The sequence below is a fragment of the Coptis chinensis genome, chromosome 6, assembly GCF_015680905.1.
Source record: "Coptis chinensis isolate HL-2020 chromosome 6, ASM1568090v1, whole genome shotgun sequence".
NCBI lineage: Eukaryota > Viridiplantae > Streptophyta > Magnoliopsida > Ranunculales > Ranunculaceae > Coptis > Coptis chinensis.
Window position 1 is genome coordinate 86,684,487 of NC_141461.1, and position 24,542 is coordinate 86,709,028.

The 24,542-nt window shown below is 36.1% G+C and overlaps 2 protein-coding genes across 2 annotated transcripts; one reads left to right on the plus strand and one right to left on the minus strand.

Moving 5' to 3' along the window:
• The first annotated feature begins 1,338 nt into the window (after positions 1 to 1,338).
• On the plus strand, positions 1,339 to 21,246 carry LOC147495097 (golgin candidate 4-like). The gene is made up of 15 exons (XM_086569603.1): positions 1,339 to 1,850; positions 1,934 to 2,032; positions 5,836 to 5,958; positions 8,093 to 8,248; positions 8,592 to 8,730; positions 8,814 to 8,878; positions 9,783 to 9,950; positions 10,104 to 10,217; positions 11,264 to 11,407; positions 14,005 to 14,301; positions 14,529 to 14,594; positions 14,802 to 15,004; positions 18,035 to 18,089; positions 19,264 to 19,449; positions 20,748 to 21,246. The coding sequence occupies exons 1-15, from the start codon at positions 1,647 to 1,649 to the stop codon at positions 21,081 to 21,083; spliced, it is 2,355 nt and encodes a 784-aa protein (XP_086425729.1). The 5' UTR covers positions 1,339 to 1,646; the 3' UTR covers positions 21,084 to 21,246.
• On the minus strand, positions 11,628 to 14,009 carry LOC147495098 (cytochrome c oxidase subunit 5C-like). The gene has a single exon (XM_086569607.1). It carries the CDS (start codon positions 13,260 to 13,262, stop codon positions 13,047 to 13,049), a length of 216 nt encoding a protein of 71 aa, XP_086425733.1. The 5' UTR covers positions 13,263 to 14,009; the 3' UTR covers positions 11,628 to 13,046.
• Positions 21,247 to 24,542: the final 3,296 nt, after the last annotated feature.

Here is a 24,542-nt window from a genome sequence, read left to right on the forward strand (position 1 = left end):
CTTGTTATTTTACATTATATTTATGTATTATACTATAATTATCTAAATTGTATAAAAAAAATTATTAAATTAGTTTTCAATAGGGGATAAATTATAACATAATATAATATATGCACTTTTGTAATTGATTTAATGATATGTATATAAGTCATACATAAAACAAATCCAACCTAACAACATAGTTAAGTATTAAAAATGTAGATATTTTAAGAATATCATCTCTTTCACTATCTCTATCTATTTTTTTCTAAAGATATAAGAATTAGTTTTGTATACTTATATACATATCATTAAATCAATTACAAAAAAAAAAAAAAAAAAAATTACAAAAAAAAAAATAGTAAACTAGTGAAGTATAATTAGATTGGGCCCGACCCGACCCTCATTTGGCCCTAAAAATGAGGGGCCGAGGGGTTAAGGGCTTGAGTTTTCATGCTTGACCCTACTCGACCGCCCTCAATATCAAATAGTATGCCATAATACATCACCCCTACCTCCAGGGTTGAGGTCGAGATTTAAGCATTGGGCCGGCCCATTTGACATCCCTAGTTGTACTAGTGATTAAACGAAAAATTGGGTATAGGTACCGCAGGGCGAAAATTCTTATGTTCGAGGAAATAGCAAATTTTTTTTTTTTTTTTCCTCCATAAAAACCGAAATTTGACATCTGTCTCAAATTTGAGGTTGACTTTTTACAATTTTGACCTCTTTTATTAGTCCCAACTAAAGAAGCTAACTAACTAACAAAAAAAAAACTACTTAACTAAATCGGTTACCAAAAGAGTGGGGTTAATCAAAATAACTAAAATTCATCAAAAATCTACAAATTTCCAATTAAAAGTGAGATGAATTTCTAGAGAGACCAAAACAATGTGGAAAACATCAACTTCAAAAAACGGAAAAAATGTATGTTGATTACAACTAATTTCAATACAGAACTTTAACAATTTAAAATATATCTCCTCGATAATTTTGAATATCATGTTTAAGCTTTGTTTGATGTAATTCAAATTGTGAAATTGTGAAAGGACAAATGGGTTTTTTTAAAGACAATTGTATTATTTGATTCTGCAAGACATCTTGGAGCAATACACACGCACCCTTGCCCGATGAGTGGCCTCAATTGACCCACACACCCTACACTTGCAAGACATTAGATTTTCAGATTTTATTTATTTGTGGAAGAAATTGGCGAGCTAAAAAAAAAGGGTAAAAAGGAAAAATAAGAAGTTTAAAACATTAATACACCCAAAAAGGCATGTTGTTAAAATTTGATAATATTAGTCTTTCTCTAGACAAAAAAAACACTAAAGAAAGTGTCTAGAGCCCAATTTCTAGAGTGATTAAAACGGTCTAACTTGTCCTCCTAAACTCCTGATCAATGATCCTACGACTGGTTTTATTATTATTAGTGATTTATTATAAAACCACTGGAATCAGGGCCTTATTAAGCCCATTTTCTTTTTCTTGTAATACAAAATCTATTTATTCTGTTTATTTTTTTATCGTTACAAAAACAAAATAAATAAAAAATTCCCTCCTCGTTATTTTACAGATCTACCCAGAAATCAAATCCAAGTTATTTGATTTTGATCTAAACATTTTCTTTTAAACACAAAAACGTTGAATCGAAATTTGGAGGAGGGATGTGGAGTACAATAGCGAATTTGAAAGAGAATTTGAATCAGATCGCACTTGATGTACACGGTGACGACAATAATAATAATGAACACGAACAAGAAGAAGAAGAAGATGGCACTTTCGAGTCCAAATCTAATGGACGATATTCTCCTTCCTTGTTACGGACGCCACCTAGTTCTAATGGAATTCATTCCAGGTTCAAAGACGAGGTATTTATTTTTATTATTTATTATTTTTTATTGATTTATTTAATTTTTTAGCGAGACGTTTTCCCCTTTGATGCGTATTGCAGATCGAACAATACAAAGCACAAGTTCAGAGGCTTCAGACATCTGAAGCTGAAATTAAGGCATTATCAGTTAACTATGCAGCTTTATTGAAAGAGAAAGAGGTAGGTAATGAACTTTCCAGTCAATTTCTATACTGTGTATAAAATTTGGCACCCTGTAGCAAAGTTTGATCACATAAAATTTCCATCAAAGTGTTTCAAAGGAAATTAATTAATGCAGGAATAAATCATCTCTGTGAGCCAACATTCTATTGATGGGGAATTACCACGATATTGATAAGAAATAACTACAGCGATACATTCAATTGTTCCTTGAAATTATTGAGGCTTATCTTGTTAGGTCATCCCTCAACTCCCTCTAGATGGGAGCTGGAGCTTAGAAGTAGAACTGGGTGAGGTGGAGTGATCAAGCATGCTGGAATGTGCAGTAAGCTTTGTTGTAATTTTGCCAGAAAAGAAAAGAAAAAATAAAATAAAATAAGGTGCCTCACCGGCTTGCCCATTGGTCATAGATGGGAAATTCCCATATTGTGCATGTTTCTTGTATTGGGTGACAATGAGTGCAGGAAAAGGGATACCACTGAGACGTAAAACCATCATTCTGTAAATGCTATAAGTGGATAGGCTATTAGAACATTAAGCAGGCTGGCCTAAACATGGTCCTAGGAGCTGGATATGGAGCAAAATAAGTTCTTTGCCAAGCAACAAGCCAACTTAGTACTAAAAAAATTACTAGTTTAAGGACCATTCCTTTCTGAAAGAATAAGCCCATCCTGATAACCTGAATGGCATGACCTTGATATGTAGGTTATTTTATTTTGCCTTCCGCTCTTCGTTCCCATTTAATAGTTTGCGCCGTTCTTGTTTTCTTGAGTATAGAATTTGGTGGTCTTAGGTTCTTATTAAATCAATTTTTATGCTGTTACCCTGACCTTCACTGTCGATAACCTTTGAAAAAGAAATTTAGACTTTGGATCGTTGCCTTTCTTGTTCTAGTAGTGGGAGTCTGGAAACCATGTTTTTTCTGTTTTGTTCTTTCTCTTAGCAGGCCTGGCCAAACTTCAATAGGAAATTTGTGATGAATTGGGTTTGTTCCGAAAGGGTGGTGGACGCCCTTTCTCATGGCAATCAGGTTCATTTACTTTCTGGGGCCAGAAAATCTGAGATTCAGTACCTTTTGCGATATATGATTGGAAAGCAACAGGTGTCACTTTGAGCGAAGAGTATTGGATTTGTCATTTAGCCATAAAGGGGTTTCTCTGTTATTAGAGGAAAATGTTTGTGGAGGAACTTCAATTTGGTTATTTGGTAGCTAGATGGGGAGGCATTATGTATAGAGGTTCTTGACTCTTGACTTTGGCTGTTTGCAAGTGTTAGTTGTCCTGATTTTCCTTTTCCTTGTATTGTAGTTTCACTTGACCTAGTATTCTTCTGATTTAATGAATTTTCACTCTAGATAAAATAGAACAAGTCCATTGTCATAGCATTACCTTTTTTTTTGGGTGGCTTGATTCGAAAAGAGTGCAAACGATAGCCAGTTTGAATAGGAGAGGTACAAACCTTTTGGAGTTTTGTTTCCTTCGTAAAATGTGCATGAAATCGTTGACCACCTCCCTGTCTCATGCTTGGGTTGAGTAGAAAATTTAAATATTTGTATCTTCATTCAATAAACCATTGACAATCCAAATTGCATTAAGGAAGCTCTTTAACTGGCTAGTGCATCACATCCCGAAGGAAGTATGGAAGGAAAGGAATAGAAAGTTATATTTGCTTGAATAGATCAAGCCCAAAGAAACAACAGCAGGAAAGAAGTATTGAAGAGCCCAAGAAATGGAGTCCAAAGAGTAGGAAGGGCTGAGACAGCTATCAGATTGGAGTTAAGTACAAGAGGATAGGTCTGGGATAGACAGTGGCTCGGTCATTGATCAATTGGAGAAGTTACTGGCTGAGGCAAAAGGAGAAAGGAGTAAAAAAGAAAAAGGGAAGCCTCTGAAAGTCTATGAAAGAACAAGGATGAAGAAAGAGGAGCACGAGGAAAGACCCTTGTCAGCAGCAGTGAAGGAGGCTAAAAGGGATCAAGATGGAGGTAGTGGTCGGCAAGAAGATTTGGGGAAAGTCGAGAGGAGGAAATCAGGTGCTCAAGAGGTGGGTAGAGTGAATAAATGTAAATCAGTGGGGGGAAACAACAGCTGTATAAAGACTGTGAGCTCGAACAAAAAGCAAGAGGAGATAATCCAGTTTGGGGAACGATGGGGTGTCAAGGTCAACCAAAGCAAGCAGAAAATAGTTAAGCTTCCTGAGGAGAGTGAGAAGAGTAGAAAAGAGGAAGACATTGCTGATTCTTCGTTGGAGGGCAGTTGTGACTTCAATGACCTGGATTATGAAGACACTAAGGAGCACGACCATGTGTGGTTCAGCTGTTCGGAGGAGGACATTGGGGTAGAGGATGAGGTTGAAGAAAGATGATAAGAGGATGAGGGAAAGGGTGGTATTTGTGCTGTTGTTGTAAATAGGGGAGGTTTATTTCCTTTTTAGAATAGATTTTGCGTTGTTCTTTTTTCTTATTTTGGGTTTCTTAGGGTGGTAGGACCCAGGCCAATTCAATTCGTTTATGACTTGTCTTGGGTAATGATGTAACTACTTGTTGGTACTTGGTAGTATCAAATTAATTATCTTTTACTGAAAAAAAAGAAAAAGAAAACGAAAAAAGAAAGAAAGTGTCATCAGCTGAAATTTGTGACTTTTATTCAGTTGGATACTTGGATTATATGGCATTGTAGTCTTTGAGATATTACCTCCCTTAGTGCATATGTGGGTAAAGGTCTTTTACTGCCTATGCTGACCGAAATTTATAAACTAAGGGACCTAGCGCATGGTTAGACTGTGGATTACCCATGAAGGCATGTGAGGGTGATTGCATGCACAGGGGTGACTGCTAATAGCTTGTATTTGATCTATCTTATTAGTAAATGTTTGGTTTACCGATTGAAGAAAATGCTAGTTGTAAGCCTATTTCACATTTGCTTCTGCGTCAAGGCCTCAGGGGTCTAAGTTGACCCAACTGTCACCCAAAGGGCCTAGCAGATAGTTAGACTCTGGATTGCCCCCTGCAGACACTTGACTAGGTTTCAAGGGTTAATGGGGATTACATTCACACAGGTGAGCCGGTGAGCGCTGATAGCTTGTACTTTTTTTATCAGTAAAATGCACTATGTATTTATATTAGAAAGAAAGTTACAGGAATACATTCCGTTAAGGGGTATAATTAGCAAGAAACTACTTGATCAAGCTCAACCTCCCCAAGGTCCCAGTCACAATAAATCTCTCACCTTACAAGCTCATCCCCAGTGCTCATAAATTCTCCAAATTTTGCTCCCCTTAACAATGGACTACCAGATGCCCAGATTGAAAGACACCCTTGGACTTCCTTTGCTAACTTATGCCCCACTTTTTCTTTGTTCTCGAAGACCCCGAAGTTTCTTTCCTTCCGTAGTTTTATATACCAAGGCATTTGGAAGATGATTGGCAAGCCATTGAGCTTTGTTGAGAGTGACCCAAGATGATGTTCTTCCCCCAATTCATCCTTAATATTTTGCGGTGGTACCCAAGCAATATTGAAAGATGAAAAGAATGTTGTCCAAATTCTGAAGGCAAAGGGACAAATGAGGAGAAGGTGATCCAAATTTTCCTCCGCCACTTGGCAATATGAGCTCACATTATCGCTGACAACACTTGATCTTGACTATCTTATTAAATATTAATGAAGCTTTGGTTTACCAATAACAAAAACTGGTTGTAATTTGTAAACTTATTTGTCATTTGTCTTGTCGTTTTATTTATATGTTATCGTCCGTTTATTGTCATTCTCACATTTAACATCTTATATCCATATATATCTACAACAGGAGCAGATTTCCAGATTGCAGGAAGAAAAAGGGTCCTTGAGGAAAAATTTGGAGGCGAATGTCTGGTCTGCATCTACAGCTGAAAGCCCCAGGACATTGACAAGTAAACAAAATTTGATCAAGGTAGTCTGCAAACCCCATTGAAATGCAATGCATATCTTGATTCTTGAAGTTCTCCTGATTTTCTGAAAATTTGTAGCATGTGTGATGTATGGTTAGCTGTTCTTGGGTGCACTTATATATAACTATTTCGTTTTAGTTTTTGATGTATGGATGTTGTTTCACTTTGGTTGTGGTCCCCAATTTTGGTGCATTGGATGCATTTTATGTATCTCTTTTGTGGTTATAACGCTCTCTCTCTCTCTTGATCCGCTCTCTCGCTATCTCCATTTTATGTTTCTCAATATTTTGTAGAATACTTGGTTTTTTATGAATAAGTTCAAACTGATTATATTGATAAACAACTGACCTATTACATCAATACCCAACCCTGCTAACCGAGGTCACCTGCGGTTGGCCCATATGCAACAAAACAAAGAAGAAAAGAAAATGCAAACAAAAAGAAAAAGTAGCAGAGTAAAGAAGCTAAACCCCATACACCACCCTACCCGCTCGAATACTATAACTTTTTTTTGGGTCAATAAAACAATATTGTATTAGAATATCAATGTGAGAGCCTGAGAGGTTCACACTACCCTTATAACAGGTACATCAAAGTTGCACTATAGCTTCCCAATCCATTACAATTGAATCAAAACTCAAATTCCTAACAGTAGGAAGATGAGATACCTAACCCCAAATGATGTATCTGCAATTACAAATAATACTATTTGAATCACAAATCTTATCGTAAAAATTCCTTTGATTTCTTTCCAGCCAAATGGTCCACCTAATACCATGAGCAATGGTTTTACTTAGTAACATACCCGTAGGGGATAAACCCACCGATGGCTTCTTGAGGAACATACATCTCGACCTAGGAGATCGAGCGGAATGTGGAGAGTGGAAAGAAAGTATTTCCACACTTTCTTAGCCATGCGGCAATCTAAAAAAAGATGTTGGATACTTTCTTCTTCTTGATCACATCACACACCGGTTCACCATAATTTGGCCCCCGCTTTCTCAAATTGTCCGTTGTTAACGTTCTTCCCAGAGAAGAGCCCACACAAAGAAGCAAACTTTTGTAGGAACTAGTTTGTTCCACACAATCCCATGAGGAAAATTTGCCAAACCCAGCTAATACTCACTAATCCTCTTGGCTTCTAGTATCTCATACATGGCCTTGGGAGTGAATTTATCCTGCTGGCCATTCCACATCCTGTAATCATCTTCATCATGCACCCCATATCATGAGATCAGACCAAGAAACTCACTGACCTGAGGGAGGTCTGTCAAATAAACTCTGTCTGAAAAACAAATTCCACAACTGCCTACCATCCGCCCAAACCCCATGTTGTTGAACGGTAGTGTAGTCAAGGCATTGAGGCGCACCTAAGGCGCAACACCCTCTTTGTGCCTTAGGCGCGAGGCGTGGCGCATGACTTATTAAAGTGAGGCGCAGTATTAATTCTATGTGATTGTAAGCATTAGCAAAATAAAACTTGTATTTCTCAATACAATCTAGTTCAACTTCAATAAACTAAAAGAGTGAACCAATTGAATTGAGCCAAATGAGTTCTTCACGAAAATAGAACACATAATTCGAATTTTGGAATCCCGTAAAACTTCATTTAATCCATCTTTGTGTCTTCTCTCAATCTATATAACTTAACAAAACCTAGTCAAAATTAAAACTGAAAGTGTACTCTAAGATGAAACTTATTAAATTTGTACAATTTCTTGTAGCATACAACAATTGGATTGAGTGTAAATGTGTCACATATAGCAAAATTTGTAAAAAAATTGAAAAAACTGTAAATGTTGATAAGGCGCGCGCCTTGTGGGCCTCGCGCCTCATGAAAAGGCGCAAAAAGGCACACGCCATATGTTAGCTCCCATGCCTTGGTCGAGGCGAGACACAAAGGTGTGCCTTGCCGCGCCTCGCGCCTTAGTCCCGCGCCTCTTTGCGCCTTCTCTTTTGTTTTATGAAATCCCGTACATGTCACCAAAAACCTATAACTGCCTCTTTCTGTTTCTTTTGCAGCTTTCATGTGATAATAATTACGTTTTTAGGCTTTCATTTATTTATGACAATATGCTATCTTTATTTGTCCACTGAAACTCCTGGGATCTTTCATATATATTTTGATCTTTTTAGGCAACAAATGAAAAGTCACCTGATAAGCCTTACGGGAATGCTAATCAATTAAGAACCAACCCATCCCTCAATCACACATACAAAGGTGTTGTTGCAAACCCTGATGCATTGAACAATGGGATCCAGCTCAATGGGCATCATCAGGGGTATGAACAGGTATTGGGCTTTTCTTCATTTCCTCTGTGGGTAATATTGTTTCTCTAAGTGTAAAAAAATAATAAAATATAGATTGTTTCTCTATTGTAAGTGTGTGATGGATTTATTCTGTTGGGATCCCTGCTGCTTAAAAGTTAAAATTTATCTCCTGGCATGAAGTAGATTTAATTATTTTTTCTGTTAAGGTTAAATGTTTGCATTTGTGTGATGTAATACACAGTTTTTATAACCACAGGCTTCAGTTGTCAAGTTAAGTTATTTACAATCTGTGGGCGTGAGAGTTTTTATTGCAAGAAAATATTATGAACTAAATTGGTAATTTGACATTTGAAATTCTTTAAAGGAGCTTGCAAGTGTGCTGGAAGAGTGTAGCAGATCCTTGGAAACCATGCAAGCTAAACATGATTCAGAGATAAAGGAGTTAAGGATGGAACTCACCAAGGAGCGTGACAATTCTGCAAACATACAGTTAAAATTACAAGGTATAGCTTGTTCACCGTGAAAAGTTGAGCCAATCACATTGTTGTAGTTTATAGTTCTGTTTGATCATCTGCTTGCGTTTCAGAGGAAGATAAGATGAATCGAACTTCTCAAAAGGAGCTCCATACTTTAAAGTCAAACAAGGATCAAGTAAGTTTCAAATTTAGATTGTTATTATTCCAATCCGCATGAAGATAGGGTGGTATGGATGCGCGTAGTGGCCTCTTATAATTCTGTAGGCATGTTTGGTTCTGTTGGTCGGGGGAAATGGGATTGCAATGCTTTTATATACAAAAACTAATCGACATGTCGCCATTAAATCTATACTAAGTTATCTTTTTCTTGGCACAATTTTTTATAGATTTTTACTCTTAAATTTTCCTTTCCCTGGTGAAGGTGGGAATTGATCCCAAGACCTTCAGCCCCAAACCGTAAACGCTTGACCTTCACCTATTTATGGATGCTGCTGCTGCACTGTAAGAGTTACTGACTCACGCATAACATGGCACTGTAAAGCCATATTTGTTTTTTTAATGTTGTAACATGTACGATACATGCTGTTGTAAGTCCTGAGTCTTTATATACCATACATATGAACATGATTGAGTTTTCATATTTGCACACAGTTGAACTTTCATCATCTTCAGATTGTTTTTCCTACTTCCCAGTTTCTACTTGTCTGTTTATATATTGTCTACTATGTATGATTGCAGTTTGTCATTTACTCTTTTCATATTGCTATTCAGAAAATAATGTTTTTGCTGAGATACATAATATTTGAAATAATTAAACAACCAGAATCTTTTTTTTTTCTTGGGGCTTTGGGTGCCATTGCTCTTGTGCTCTTTCTCATTTTCAGCCGTGTAATTTCTGTCGTAACCTTTGTATGCAGTGTGCATGTATGGAGTTTTATTAGGAACACTGCTCTGAAAGAATAAGAAAATCATGTGAAATGTTAATGTGGCATGCAGTTGAAGACTATACTTCCATTGACTTGAGATTGTTTTCACTCTTTTTGTTAGTATGTTACTTATGATGCTTTTCCATGTGGCAGCACGCCAGGGAGATGAAGGAGATGCAAAATGAATTGAATGAAAAGATATCCGAAATAAGACGATTGCAAATGGAGTTGACCAGAAGAGGTGGTGGGGAAGTAGATGAGACCTCTGAGAGTTTGAAAACAGTGATTAGAAACCTAGAACAGGAGAACAGAATTCTGAAGGTTGTTATTAATTATCATTGCATATCAGCCTACTTGTCTTGAGTTTTCTCTACTTATCGCCTCCAGTTTTTTCAACTATATCCTTGTATTTAACAAGTAACTTGTTTTCTTTGGAGCCCTAGCACTGCTCTTATGTTGTGTTATTTGTTTCAGATGGAGAAGGGTGAATTCGAGGCTGCCCTAAAAGTTAATGCAGCGTCATCTGTTGATGAAAGTGTTCCAAATGATTTAGTCGTCACTAATAAGCATTCAAGTAACTTAAATAAGGTAGCCCTTTCATTACTCTCTTATGGATTGTCCTTATCAGAGCTCCCCCCCCCCCCAAACGCCTTTTACTTTACTGCACACTGTTGACGTAGTCTTTGCAACCCATTTAGCAAGTGAAATTTATTTTTAGATTTCATACAACATGTTTTGTCAAAAGCAAAGAAAAAGTTACAAGGTCAAAGAAGGAATATGCTGAGAAAACGTGAATTTGATTAAGGGACATGTAGTTCAAGCAATATGTTCAGAAAGTATCGACCTAAGTAACAATGTAGGACTTCTGATCACATAAAACACCAATAAAAATGTAATCCTCTTAACTGATAGCCTATTCATCAGTACAAGTGGATAGCAATAGCACGAACATACCTTCTATCCAGAAAAATTAACTCAGTTGAAAGCCTATCTTCCCTTAGTTTGCCTCCTTGCTCTCCATATAGACGAACGCGTTGCATAAGGGACCAATTGCCACAGGCCACAAGAGTGCTTAAAATCATTCACCAGGAGCAGCTAGAAGCCGCGCTGGAGTGAGGAATTAGCACAAAGTTGGGGTGATAGGAGGGCGGACCAGGTTTCTTTTACCATTTACTGCGAGTCCAGTAGGTAGATAACCAAACTGGAATTTTTGGTTCTTGACTCTAAAGTGGTTGGGGATCTTTGTACCCGTTCTTGAAAGAGTAACCATGGGAAAAAATTTAGTTGGATGCACAACGATAGAATAAGGGCACAATCAAGGGAGCTGAAATGACCTAGACTATGATTTCCCATTGCGGGATAAATATCTATTCTGTATAATATGAATATGCTTTTATTATCTATTCTTGCAATATCACGTGCGTTTTCTTGTTTACTGACCTATACTTTATATACCTATGTCAAATGTATTCGTATCTAAAACTCGCGAAATATATAGGTAAAGAAGTAGTTAAAATGTAGATGTTACAATTAACAGGTCATTTCTCTTATGCAGTATGTACTTTTGAGTAATTTTCTCAATAGTGTTTTGTATGTCATCATTTGCTTATAAGATGCATATTCTTGTCTTAAAGGTGAACTCATCCAAAACCTTTCCTGGGAAGGAAGAATTGGAGCAATCAATACAAAAATTAGAGAAAGATTTGAACGGAGCTTGCCAAGCAAGAGACAAAGCTGTCCAACAACTGAGCCGACTCAAGCAGCATTTGTTGGATAAGGTTTTATTTCCTATAATTGTTCATGAAATCACTAAATTATTGGTGTAGAAGCATTTTCAATCAACTTGTATGCTCATTCATTCAAGATTTCTTTTCCAATGCATGTGACGGAGAAATCAGTGCTTCAATTAATTCGCATATCCGTTGTTTGCTAAGGTTGTCTTTTCTGGTATTATCTGTTCATACTTTACCTCTACATTGTTGTACTAGGTCCTGCATGTGGTTAGGAGATGGTTGTCTTTTCTGGTATTATCTGTTCGTGCTTTGCCTCTACATTGTTATAATAAATAAAGGTTTAGGTCATGCATGTGGTTAGGAGATTTTGCACCCCTTTCAACAAATTTGTACTTATTTATTAGGTTTTGTGTTGAATTTTGACTTTTGAGGCTTTGTTTGGGGTCACAATGATCAAAGATCGTCATTGTCTTTGCCATCCTTATGTTCCCTTATTTCGTTAATGATTGCCATCCCTATGTTCTTAAACAATTTTATCTTTCATTCTATCTATTTAATCAAAACTTTTATGTTACTATGTCTATATTACATTATGGCTCGGTTTCGGTGGGAAGTTCTTAAACAATTTTGTGCACATAAAGGGTGGTTGAGGTAAAAAGTAGACTTGAGAGATATACTAGTGTAAAAAAATTACCTTCAATTCATTTTGTATAAAGTTTCTTAATCAGGATAGCTTCTTAAATGGTGGAATCCTCCCTAAAATACCATTGCCTTGAAACTTTAACCCTAATGTACAGCAAAACCCAGATATTGAAGGGTAATAACTAGCAAAGTCGGTAAAACCTTTGGGTGATGATACCAGAGGCCTGGGGCTCGAACCCCGCCAGCATCAAAGAGTTACTGATCTCATTTAAAGCAGGTTTGCCAATCAAAATAAAAATAAAAATAAATATGAGTTAGATTAGTTGGATTGGTTAGTATCTACTACTACTAAGACGGTATGAGAAATCTAAATAATTTTTAGCTTGGACTCAGAACATTTAAAATAGTTAAGCGCCTTACAAATTCCCACAGACATTTGTTAAGTATTTTTGTTCAGGGGTAACTTTATATATGCATATTGTCATGGTGAGCTTCCACATGTATTGATAGAACAAAATCCCCCCTTCCCGCCCCGAATAATATTTTTTCAAACACAAGCATGATGTTATATTAGTAGAATATGGACTACATAAGCACGTAAAACTAAAACTATGAAATATTCAAAGTAAATTTGAACCTAGATTCAAAACATTTAAATTAGTTAAGCGCTATTACAATTCACAGGCATTTGTTGATGGTTTTTGTTGAAGGGATTATAAGAGGCTTCCATGGGTATTGACAAAAATCAGTCATTTGCTGATGAGTTTTGTTCAAGGCATTTGCCGGTGATTTTTGTTCAAGGCATTATATGAGGTTTGCATGGGTATGGATAAAACAAGAACAGACATTATACATTGATTTTGAATACTCCTCAATCAATAACAGTAACAAAGTCTTTATCACGTAGTACACGATCAAATTTAGATTATAAAATCCAAAAGAGTCTTAATGCACGTCCTTCATATTGAAGTGTACTATATAGGCTTAGTGCCAAAGGCATGGATAAATCCTAGTGTTTATAACAAAAGAGATGGAGATGTGTCTAAGGATCTTCTACTACCACAGTGATATCACCGCTATCAAGCAGATCGTAGAACTTTTTCCTTCTCCTCTGAATATCCAAGTGGTGCATCTTCCATAATCCTCCTGCCGTGAGACTGAGTGTTTTCCTGTTAAATATCTCCTTCACCAAATTTGGACCTTCGTACGCTGCATGACTTGCAATCTTGGGCTGCGCCATGTTTATTATTCTGCTCATTGCATATTATGTCGAACATCTTAGCAATGTAAACATAAACTTTCATTTCAGAGAGGAGGTTTGAAACATAAATTTGTGTAAATGAAGGAAGATTATTTTGAAGATGCTAGCTAGAACATAATAAGAACATGAGCGGTGAAAAGAAAATCCGTTACTGTAACATAGGGATAATATGACAGAGCGTCCCTTCTAAATCCACAGAAAATGTTTGCAACTACGGTTTTCCATCACGGTTGGATACTAGATTTTGTACGTTTCTTGATGGTTTTACTGTTAGTGTTTCCTTTCTATTTTACGGCCTTCACCATGTAAGAGGCAACTCTTACCAGTTTATTTCGTTTACTATTGATGCCAAAATTATTTTACACAACTTAGTTTGTTTCGAAACTACATGCCAACCAAAAACAAGATATAATAAAGGGGATTGCAAAGCCAGTTAATCTGTGCACAACGGGTGGTTCACGAAATTAGCCCTCCTTTGAATGAGGCTTGGACATTCCAATGTTTGAATGAACAGCATACATTTTGATAGTACTTTTTATTTTCTTGTAGGCGTCTGCCGTAATATCTCTACTACGTATGATATAGTAAATACAGGTTTATTTGACATCTATATCACATTTTAATTGCATATTGTAAATGGTCTGTGGTATTCGTGCATACACATTGTAAATGAATATTGTTCTTTAAATATTCTGCAGTCAAAATTGAAGATGGTTTCTTCTACTACGATATTGTCTAGGAACACGAAGAATCAGATAAAATGGACGAGGACAGCCGTGTCATTGAGGAGCTTCGACAGAACTGCAACTACCAAAGGGCTCATATATTGCATTTGGAGAAAGCTCTGAAGCAGGCAATAGAAAGTCAGGATGAGGTGAAGAAAATGAATAGCGATGAGCTTCAAAAGTCACAGGAAGTGGTTAATGATCTTAAGCAAAAACTTGCAAGCTGTGTGAAAACAATTGATGCCAAACACAGTGAACTTTTAAATCTTCAGACTGCTCTTGGACAGTACTATGCTGAAAGTGAAGCCAAGGTTAGTTTTCTTATGTACATAACTACATATCATGCTTATTGAATAAAGTAGTAAATACTTTCTGAGACACCGACCCCCCACCCACCCTACCCCACACCCAAAACAAAAAAACAAAAAAAATGCCATCCTTCCAAATTAAAAAATGCATAAATTATGTCCTTTAGTTTAGTTTAATTATGTTAATCAAATTTGATGTTGTTATTGAGTTCAACTTGTTATGTGAATAGGAACGCCTGGAAAGAGATTTGGTTCTTGCAAGAGAAGAGTCAGCTAAACGTTCTGAGTTGCTAAAGGTATTTATTTTGAATACTATTGATGCCAAAACCCTCTCAAGTTTTATTATTATTATTAATCTCATGTATGTGAGTATGTGGCCTTGTTATGGAAACTCTAGAGGGAGAGACAGAGAGGGGAGGGGTTTCAATACTTAACATAGCTTAAATTCTAAAAAAGATTGAACTTTCAACCACTGATGGAATATATTCCTTTGTTTTCACTAGGATGCACATCAGCATCTTGAGATGTTGAAGCGTGAAAAGGAAGAAGTATTGGGTAAACTTTCCCAAACTGAAAGAGTGTTGTCAGAAGGAAAGCACACATTACATAAGCTTGAAGAGGACAATATGAAATTACGCCGTGCTCTTGAGCAGAGTATGACGAGGCTTAATAGGATGTCTATGGACTCAGATTACTTTGTTGACAGGTTTCCTTCTTTTGCTCTACTTCGCGAGATATGTTATCTTTTTAGCCTTTGATGTTCAACAATGGCGAATGATTGATAAACTAACATGCATTTGTTCACAAAAGTCAATATGACTGTTGAATCTTTATTGTTAGGTTACACTTTCTCTAGAGTTTCATTGTACATCTTGAGTACTGAATGCCATAAAGCATGAGCCACTACAGGACATATAAACAATCCCAAAAAGTATGTATCCACAAAGATGTGAATGTGTGCACCTTGTAGAAGTGTTAGTGACAGTGATACTAACAACAATTTTCTTCATCCTTGCAAATATAAGCATGATCACATGTATTTTTTACGTGATGTAAACTTGATGTTTGACATTTAGAAATTTATTTGGAGACTTAAATGAACTTTTTAATGCGGTGTAAACTTGATGTGGAAAATTCCCACATGGACAAATTTTAGATATGATATATCCTGGGTGTGCATGACAAAACAAGCCTTTTGGAATATTATGCTGCGTCCCAAGTGTATCACAAATTCACATTACTCCAGACGCTTGGCATCTTTGAGTGGTTATGTTAAGCTTTTCCGTTTATATTGTTTTAGACTTTCAGTTAGAGAGAGTCACGCTTTTACTCTTATTCCATGATTTCTTATGATTGTGTTCAACTATGGTCGAGTACACCTTGAAACATTATGTAGATTCTACTGAATGGATTAGTTTATCTATTTTGGAGAATATTAGAAATATCTGTAATAATTTTACTTTCACTGTTGTCTTTAGATGAATTAACAGAAACTTTAATGGGGAGGTTCATTCAATTGCCAAGCGGCTTTGAGTTATTCTGGTGTAGAGCCTTCACCACGTTTTTGGAACTATAGTCCTTTATATTTTAAAAGTTAATATATAGAAGATGGAATTATAAAAAATAGAAAGAAGAAAAAGAGTATTTCGTGCCACTGAATCATATCCTTTGAATAAGAGCTGCACTGCTATGATGAGCAGTCCTTGGGTCCTTGTGCTTTCTACCATTTTTATAGTGACCAGATCCTTTATAGTAACCAGATCCACTATTGCGGGTGTTGCATGGATACGGCTGGGACAAGGCATGGACACAACATTTTGAGCTAAAATATGGAATGTCAGACAAGGGCGCGGCTTCCATTTTGAAGTACCCATGCATCACTAGTGCTGATACTGTGCCACATAGCAGTTCCAGTGGAGGTGCAGGTTTGTCCTGTAAAAGCCTCAGTACCTAGTAGATAATGATCATCACCCTTAAGTCTTTGAAGTAACGTAACCGATGTGTGTCTGAACTGAACCTTCACCCCTTTGGGCCAAGCGCCTTTCCTGCATACGATTCGGGTCATCACATTTTTGGTGTTGAAGTATGTTGATTTAAGTTGGTTTGTTTTGTTTGAATAATGCGAGTTCTAGAGGAACCTTTTTGAAAGCTTTTATCCCTTATAAACCTCTCGGGTTCCCATAGTGTTGCCATTTTAGCTATAAGTGCCTATTCTGGTTAGAGTACTAGACTCGAAATTGGAAAGGTATTAGCTTTACTTGGACTTTAAGTCTAGTGACTGTTGAGTAGTTTTTTAACATTGTTACATCCATACAGATAGATTATGTTGATCCATATTGTAACAAATTTGGACATGGAAACTCCATGGATATACCCATTAATTAGATAGAGTCTGTTCTTTGGCCGCAGACTTGTAATTAGTCTCGCCCTTGAAAATTATGTGTTTTTTGAACAATGTCCAATCATAAAATTTGTTTCAAAATGGCTATTTGTAGAGCTGGTAATTTGTTTAGGAAAAAAACTGGACAAGCCTACAATTTATTAACCCAAAGAAAAAAACCTTGAGTTACATATTTTAATTTTTTGGGTGTAATCCTATACTTTGCACCTGTGTCATGGTCTTAAACCCATAGCCGCACCTATGCAACTCAGTTTTTAACCCTTATTCTGCTTTGAGGGTTTCATTTATCTTTTAGACATTTGCAAGTGTGACTTGGATTTGTACCAAATGGTGCCGAGCTATGGTTCTGAACTTTTATTTCAACCTGTTTTAGCTCCTCTTGGAGTAGTTAATACTCTTGCTAATTAAGCCTGTTTCACACGTGGCGCTATTATCTCCTTGGTGTTGATTTCATGTCAATTCGCTGGTTGCATCCAATATTTTGATAAAGATATTGTTAATCCCTTGTAAACTTTTCTTTGATTTCCTGTTCAAAAGCAGGATCAGATTTTGGGGGAATGAGTAAAGAGCTGCATTTATAAACCTTTTCCATTCAAAAACAGGATTTGATAAATAAAACAACAGAGGAAGGAAAAGAAAAAACCCTTAATCCAATTGTATTTTTCGATAGATCAGGAATATGAAAATTTAAAATGTTCTTTTAAGTAAATTGACCACTAGAACTTTACTGTAGGTTATGTAATATTAGATCTATGACATATAGGGTTGGTGCTGAGTGTTGAACTACTTCTTAATGATAGCGAAAATTTCTTACTGAACTGCGGTTTTATACATAAACACTATTAGCTGCATATTCCATTTTAATGGTTCTAGTACATGCATTTTTGAGGATGCAATTTACACATGTAAATGTTTCAACATATATAGACAACATACAATATGGGCAAAAAGTACCTGATAACACAGGTGGACTACTCTGTGCTGGTATATTTTTGCATATAGTCTTTCACACTTGTTGACATAATATAGTCAAGATTGGAGCATCAAATCTGTCACTTCTAGCAGCTATTATTTGAATAAATACTTGGATTACAACGGTATTTGCTTTCAAGTATAGGAAGGATTATTTAAGTGGGAATTTAAAATATAGGGAAAGTAGTGCTTCTTCTATTGTTTCTAGTTGAAGGTTCAGCTATTACCTTATAGCATTGTTGATGAGGATATTTACCATTTCTAAACTTTCATCATGTATTGAGATTGCTTTCCCTCTTTACTTTTTCATTATTGATTACTTGATTTTTTTAGATGTGTTTTGATGGATATGTAAATTGGCAGGCGCATCGTGATCAAATTATTGGTTACCTACTTCCAGAGAAACCACAGTAAAGAGGTAAATTGACACACACACACACAATCTTAAAATGCCACTGAATAACACATCGATGCTCTCGAAAATTAATATGCCAGTCAAAACCTTGGTGTGATACCCCAATGGTAGTTTAACCCAAACAGATAGGGAGCCGTCTGAGATCCAGTATAAGTTGTATTGGGTCACCACTAATTGTGTGAGGACCTTTTGAGAAAACCCCGCACATGGATGGACCAAGCTATGGCGTTGGGCCTTTGAGTGGCTAACTAGGGACAATAATGAGGCTGTGTATGCTGGATATCTACAAGTTTGGTATCATAGCCGAGGATGGCTATATCCATTTTGGTGGGATAGTGATACTACATGGGGTTTTATCCCTCATTGGATATGAAGCCGTCCAAGATTTTTGAATAAATTATATCGGGTCACCACCAACTTGTGTCGAGGCCTTTTGAAAAAAGTTAAAAAACTACTCACAAGTGACGTATGGATAGGCTAGGCTAGGTTATGGTAAAGCCCTTGGGTGGCCAAGTTGGGGACAACAATCAGAACATCGAACAGCATGTGGTGGGTTGTTGCACTTGGGCAATTCTTTTTTCGCAATGGTGTGAAATTACGAGTTTGATGTACCAATTAGGTTTCATCTTTTGGCCAAACAAACAATGGTAAGTACAGAAGCTAAAGAGAAAATTTTGCCAGCGCTTTTCCAGGTAGACAAAGATGCACACGCTAATTTCTTTGTCATTCTTATGCACTATATCTACTTAAATACCAAGATGGGATCATATATAGGTATCTTGGCACCATGTTACATGCTCATTACATCTACAGTTCACATATTTTTTATCTGTTGGCCATCCTTCAGTAAGGAGTTAGTCCCTCGTCATTGCTATTGCTTTATTTGGGGAGATGAAACCGCTAAGTCTATAATATTAGGTGCAACTGTCAATTTCAAACCTTTAGATGTCTCCAAGTCTTCCCAAGGCATTAAAATGAAAAGGGGGAAAGGCAGTCATATTGGAGGTATACATTGCCTGTACCATCAATTTGTTGTCCCATTTAGTGGGGTCTTTATGAAGCAGAGGCCAGGAGGTTTGTTTGTTCCCAATATTTTGTCCTGATGTTATGCTTTTACTAAATGATTTCTTGCTTTGGGATGCCTTGAGAACTGATTCCCAATTCTGGTGATTGCCAGGTTCTGGATCTTATGGTTCGGATGCTCGGGTTCTCTCAGGAAGACAAGCAAAGAATAGGTGTTGCTCAGCAAGGTTCAGGTAAAGGCGTTGTTCGTGGTGTCTTGGGTCTACCTGGACGCCTTGTTGGTGGCATATTGGGAGGAAGCTCAGCTGATGGATCTTCTCAAGTTCCATCTGACAACCAGGTTAGAGTTTTATCTTTTAAGAGGCTTGAACCTAAATGCTTTGCCCAATTAAAAACCTTGCACTGAGCCATGCCGTATATAGATGTTGGTTCTGCTGAATCTTGATGATAAGTTGGCCATGAGTCTACCCCTTTGCCGTCCTATTTAATTGTCACTTCTCTTCTTCAGCTTTCAAAACTGAAGCGAAAAACAACTAAAAAGGGTATCGAACTTTACAAGTTTTGACAATATGGGGACTAAACTTTTTTTTTTTTTTGGTCAAATTGGGGACCAAACTTTTTAATTTTTGCAATGTGGGGACATGTGTACCATGACATCTAAATTTCTCACACGGTGTTTCAGAATTCGAATTAATTTCTATGGTCATGTTGTAGACTTTGATAAGAAAGTGTATAACAATGTATGTAACTTGTGAATTATGAAACACAGTGTGAGAAATTTAGACTACATGTGTAACTAGTCCCCACATTGCAAAAGTTAAAAAGTTTGGTCCCCAATTTGACCGAAAAAAAAGTTTAGTCCCCATATTGTCAAAACTTGTAAAGTTCGATACCCTTTTTAATCGTTTTTCGAAACTGAAGAATACATGTGCTGAGTTTTCCTGTATCTGCTTACAATAACTTCCAATCAGACTGTGCTTGCTTTCCTCTGCAAATTTCTGAACTTTTCTATCGTAGCCTTTGAACTAGAACAGGGATGTTATAAGGACTTAGATGCAGATCCATTGGAAATATAGCTTCCCTTTAAGAAGATGCATATTATTTGGTATTTGCATCTTTATTGGTAAATATTTGGGTGTCCAAGTCCTTTAAACATACCTGTTTTACTTAAAATTTTCCCTAGAAAGATCTACAGATTTGCAAGGTTAACAAGCACAGAGCTAGTGGAAACTTCAAGAGATCCAATTGATTATCTTGAGCATTGTTAGCTGAGGTTTATAAATGGATACACAAAAGGATTCGTTAGATGAAGTTTGTTTGGTTTTGGAGACATGTAGTTTGGATGGTAAACATTGGGCAGCCAATTGTTACCATTTTAGATTTTACCAAAAGAGGTAGTGTTCTTCACAGCTTTCTTCAACATCTCAAAATATTATCTTCCTCTGCTCATTGTCCCATTCTACTTGGTAGGTTCTTTTTGGGATTGAGTATCATTTTTTGTTTGATTCATCCTTTACTATTTGAACTATCATCTTTTACTCATTTATTTTCTCACAGTTCTTATCGGAAAAAAAAACAGTTCTTTCTGGCTCACTGGTAAATCTGTTTGATTTGTTCCATTATTCCTCTATTTTGCAGTCATTTGCAGATCTTTGGGTTGATTTTCTTCTCAAAGAGACTGAAGAAAGAGAGAGAAGAGAATTTATGGAAACCGTTTCGGGTTCTAATAACAGTACCCAGACTAAGAGTCCTAGGGCTGCTTCACCGGTAGTAGACCAGAAGAGAACTAGCATTCCAACTTATACTGGACTAAATGCATCAAAGAATCAGACCACAACTCCACCCTCTTCCCATAGGAACATGTTGCAACCTGAACACTCAGACACTGAGTTTTCAACAGTTCCTCTTACATCCTCAGTCTCCCCTACCTTGGATAACAGATCTCGAATTTCAAGGCTGCTGCCAAGATACTGAAACGCTATAAAGCGGTATACATAATCTTTTACAAATTGTATATGTCAGTGTTGTATCTTTTGTAAATTTCTCATTTTTTTTGGGTTCAATTCCTTCATTCCCTTTTAGCTGAATTTACATGTATTTTGTTCACATGTAATCTACATAAGAAATACTTTGCATTGATTGTTGATCACTCACTTATATGTATTGCCCATTTAGTATATGTGCCAAATAGATTAGAGGTAGAACAACGGGTGACAAATCACCAAAAAAATGTTCTCATGCTACTCTGGGTAACAACACAATAAGGCACTAGGTTGGCTGCGGAAACAATACAAAGATAAATGTGATTGCGTAACTTGATTTGAAAAAGCTAGAGCTTCTCATACCGCTGTTTGGATGCCTCATACCATTTCACATGAAGCAAGGGGTTCAACCGGTCAACTTAATTTCAAACTGGAAAATGGAAATGCCAAATAGGATTTGGTTATTCAACAAAACTTGGTAATGAGTCGAGTAATACTACATTGACACAGGAAAAATGGCATAGTGATGTGGTATGTTGCAGTACTGAAAATAATAGCCACAAATCTTTTTTTTTTACTCAAAACACTTATTCTCTTTCTATTATTATTTTTCCATTCTTATTTTGTCATTCTCATCTTTTCTTCATAGCAAACCATCCATTTCATTGATTTTTTATAGTGCAACATTGATGTTGTAGTGATATTTCTTTGTGCAACATTGATATTGCAATGGTATTTCTCAATGCAACATTGATGTTGCAGTGGTGGTTTTTTATATTGCAACATTGATATTGCAGTGCCACATCACTGTGTTGGTCAACTGTGTCAAATTCTCTGTGTCAGTGTAGAATTATTGGTAAGGAGTCCTACCAAAAGAATGATTAAAAGTCCCTGATTTTTTTTTTTAAAAAAAAAGCAATCAAACAAACAAGAAATCTAGATATTACCATAGTGACATAGTCCATAGCTAGTAAATTCGTGGACAGTAAAAATTCAACACGGAAATTTTAAAATTAATTTGTTTAAATATTTGGTTGAAAAAAGACAAAAAAAAAACACGAAACCTACAATTCATCTTTTATACGGTTATAATTTGAAAAATATTGGTTATATTTTTTTTTGCATTATAAGTTTACTACACATAATTTCATTTTTCATTTAAGTGAGTAGTTTGATTATCCCACATGTCCACATGGCACAAGAATAGAAAACTTTTCATTGGGCTCCACTATACTATTGAACTTAAATGATGTATTTTGGCAACTTGATATATATATATATCTGAAATATCGAGATATTTTCTGATATTTGGCCGGTAAGGAATGTAACACTGCACCTATATTTCGATATTGTTTCTCTGGAAAACCGAAACATATCTTGAAATATTGCGATACTTTATGATATTTTGTACTATGCTTATTGTATATAAAGTAATTAATAGGGTTTTCAACCATTTCAAAAACATTTATCAATAAAAAAACCCCATCTAAAAAACAAACAAATTAATCTTTTGTTTTTTCCTCAAAGATTTGCATATTATTTATACTAAACGGGTCATCGAAACACCAATACCATCGAAATACAAATTTTTACAGAGATATCAGGTGGTCTTCCATGCCAACTCTAACTCATGTATCTAGCTAATGTAATGTCATGTAGTGCCAAAGTGTCTAGTGTTGAGTTGCATTATCTGTAGATGTGTGATAAGCATCCAAAACTGTGTTATAAACTTTGTAGAGACACTATATATTGGTATGGGCAGCTCGAGACAATTGAGGACCCTAAGCAAAATTAGAATGCCAAAAGATGCGAGTTTTTTTTCTTTTTGTTGGAGAAGGGCGAGGGAAACGTAGGGTCTGTTTAGAACTAACGTTAATTTTCTACTTTCTAATGTAAAAATGTTATCTAAGCGTTAAAATAGGGGGTTGAAAAGCAGTAATGTGTTGGCAAACAATGGTGGGTTGAATTGGTGTGCTGACAAGCAATGGTGGGTTGAATTATATTGGGGCTTTTTAGGATATGGGGCCCTAAGCAAATGCATATTTTGCTATGGGGTTGAGCCGGTCCTATATATTGGTTGATTATGTGTTCAAAAATGCATATTTATTTTATGCTTTCATAGGGGTTATAGCCGGTCCTATATATTTGAACACGTTGATTTCTATGTGTTTTTTGAGTAAAAATGTAAAGCCCATTAATTATTTATTTTTATGCTTTCAAAAAAAGTCATAGAACTTTTAATTATTTATCTTCTGATTAAAATTATAGCAAAAAACTGTCGTTTTAGCATGAAAATCTTTAAGACATGAAGTTGTAAATGTCCACACCTGGAAATAGTTTTATGCTTTCATAGATTTCAATTTAACGTTTCTAGCAAAACCTCTTTTTAGAAGTTAAAAAATAGTGAACACGAGAATAAAGCCCATGTAAATGCAACCCATGTACTCAACACCGATTATTTATGGGGTTAAATCAGGACAACGGTGCAAAAAAAGTCATAGAACTTCTTAATTACAATCATATCTTCTGATTATGGAGTTCGAATTCGGCAATTAAACTGTCAAAATGATCAGTGCGGTGAGCTCTATGCGAAGACATGAAGTTGTAAATGTCCACCTGGACCTACTACTAGTCAAAGCTCGTGGGCCCATCACATGCTTGACTTCTCCATTATTAGCTCCATGTGGAGTCAAATACAATTTGCACAAAAGAAGGAATAAAAAATTGGAAGTCGAGAGAGCATTCACTTATTCTTTAAGGAATAGAGAGAGCACTCATGTTTTGCACTCATTTTTTCATTTCATTCATAGTTAGTTTTCATACATATCATATCATTTCATTTCTTCTTCTTCTTCTTCTTCTTTTTTTTTTACCCCTTTGATTTCCTAGGATCATAAGCTAAACTCTCTCTTGTGGAGGGTTAATGATGCTCATGTGAGGAACATGTTCTACTTATGGAGACCTGATCGAGTCATTTGTTTTAAGTAAAACAAATTTTAATTTACATCCTGTCACAAAATGATAGTGTACAACCAAGTTTGGAGTCTAGAATGAAAGATAGAGCAGTGCGTGCGACTCAAGTGACACTGGGGCTAGTCGCGTGCGCTACTCCCTAGTAGTAACATGTCTTGAATTTTGGATGGCTGGTGTAGAGCAAAGTTAGGCGTTGAATGGATATTTTAGAGATGAAATATCATTTCAATTCCTCATGCTAACAGGGTGTTCTCATAAATGAGTTCATCGTGTTAAGGATCGAAACTTGAATCATTTTTCGGTTTGTTTATAAACCCAAGAAGAGTTAGAGATGCAGTGATGAAGTCCTTAGAAATGGTAGTTGCTTTTAACACAAGTGGATTTAATTTTCCACAATTCTTTCTCTCTCTTAATTCTTTTTGTATAAGTGTTTAAAAGTTGACTTTACGTGATTTGTAAGTTAAGGTAAAAAAAATTC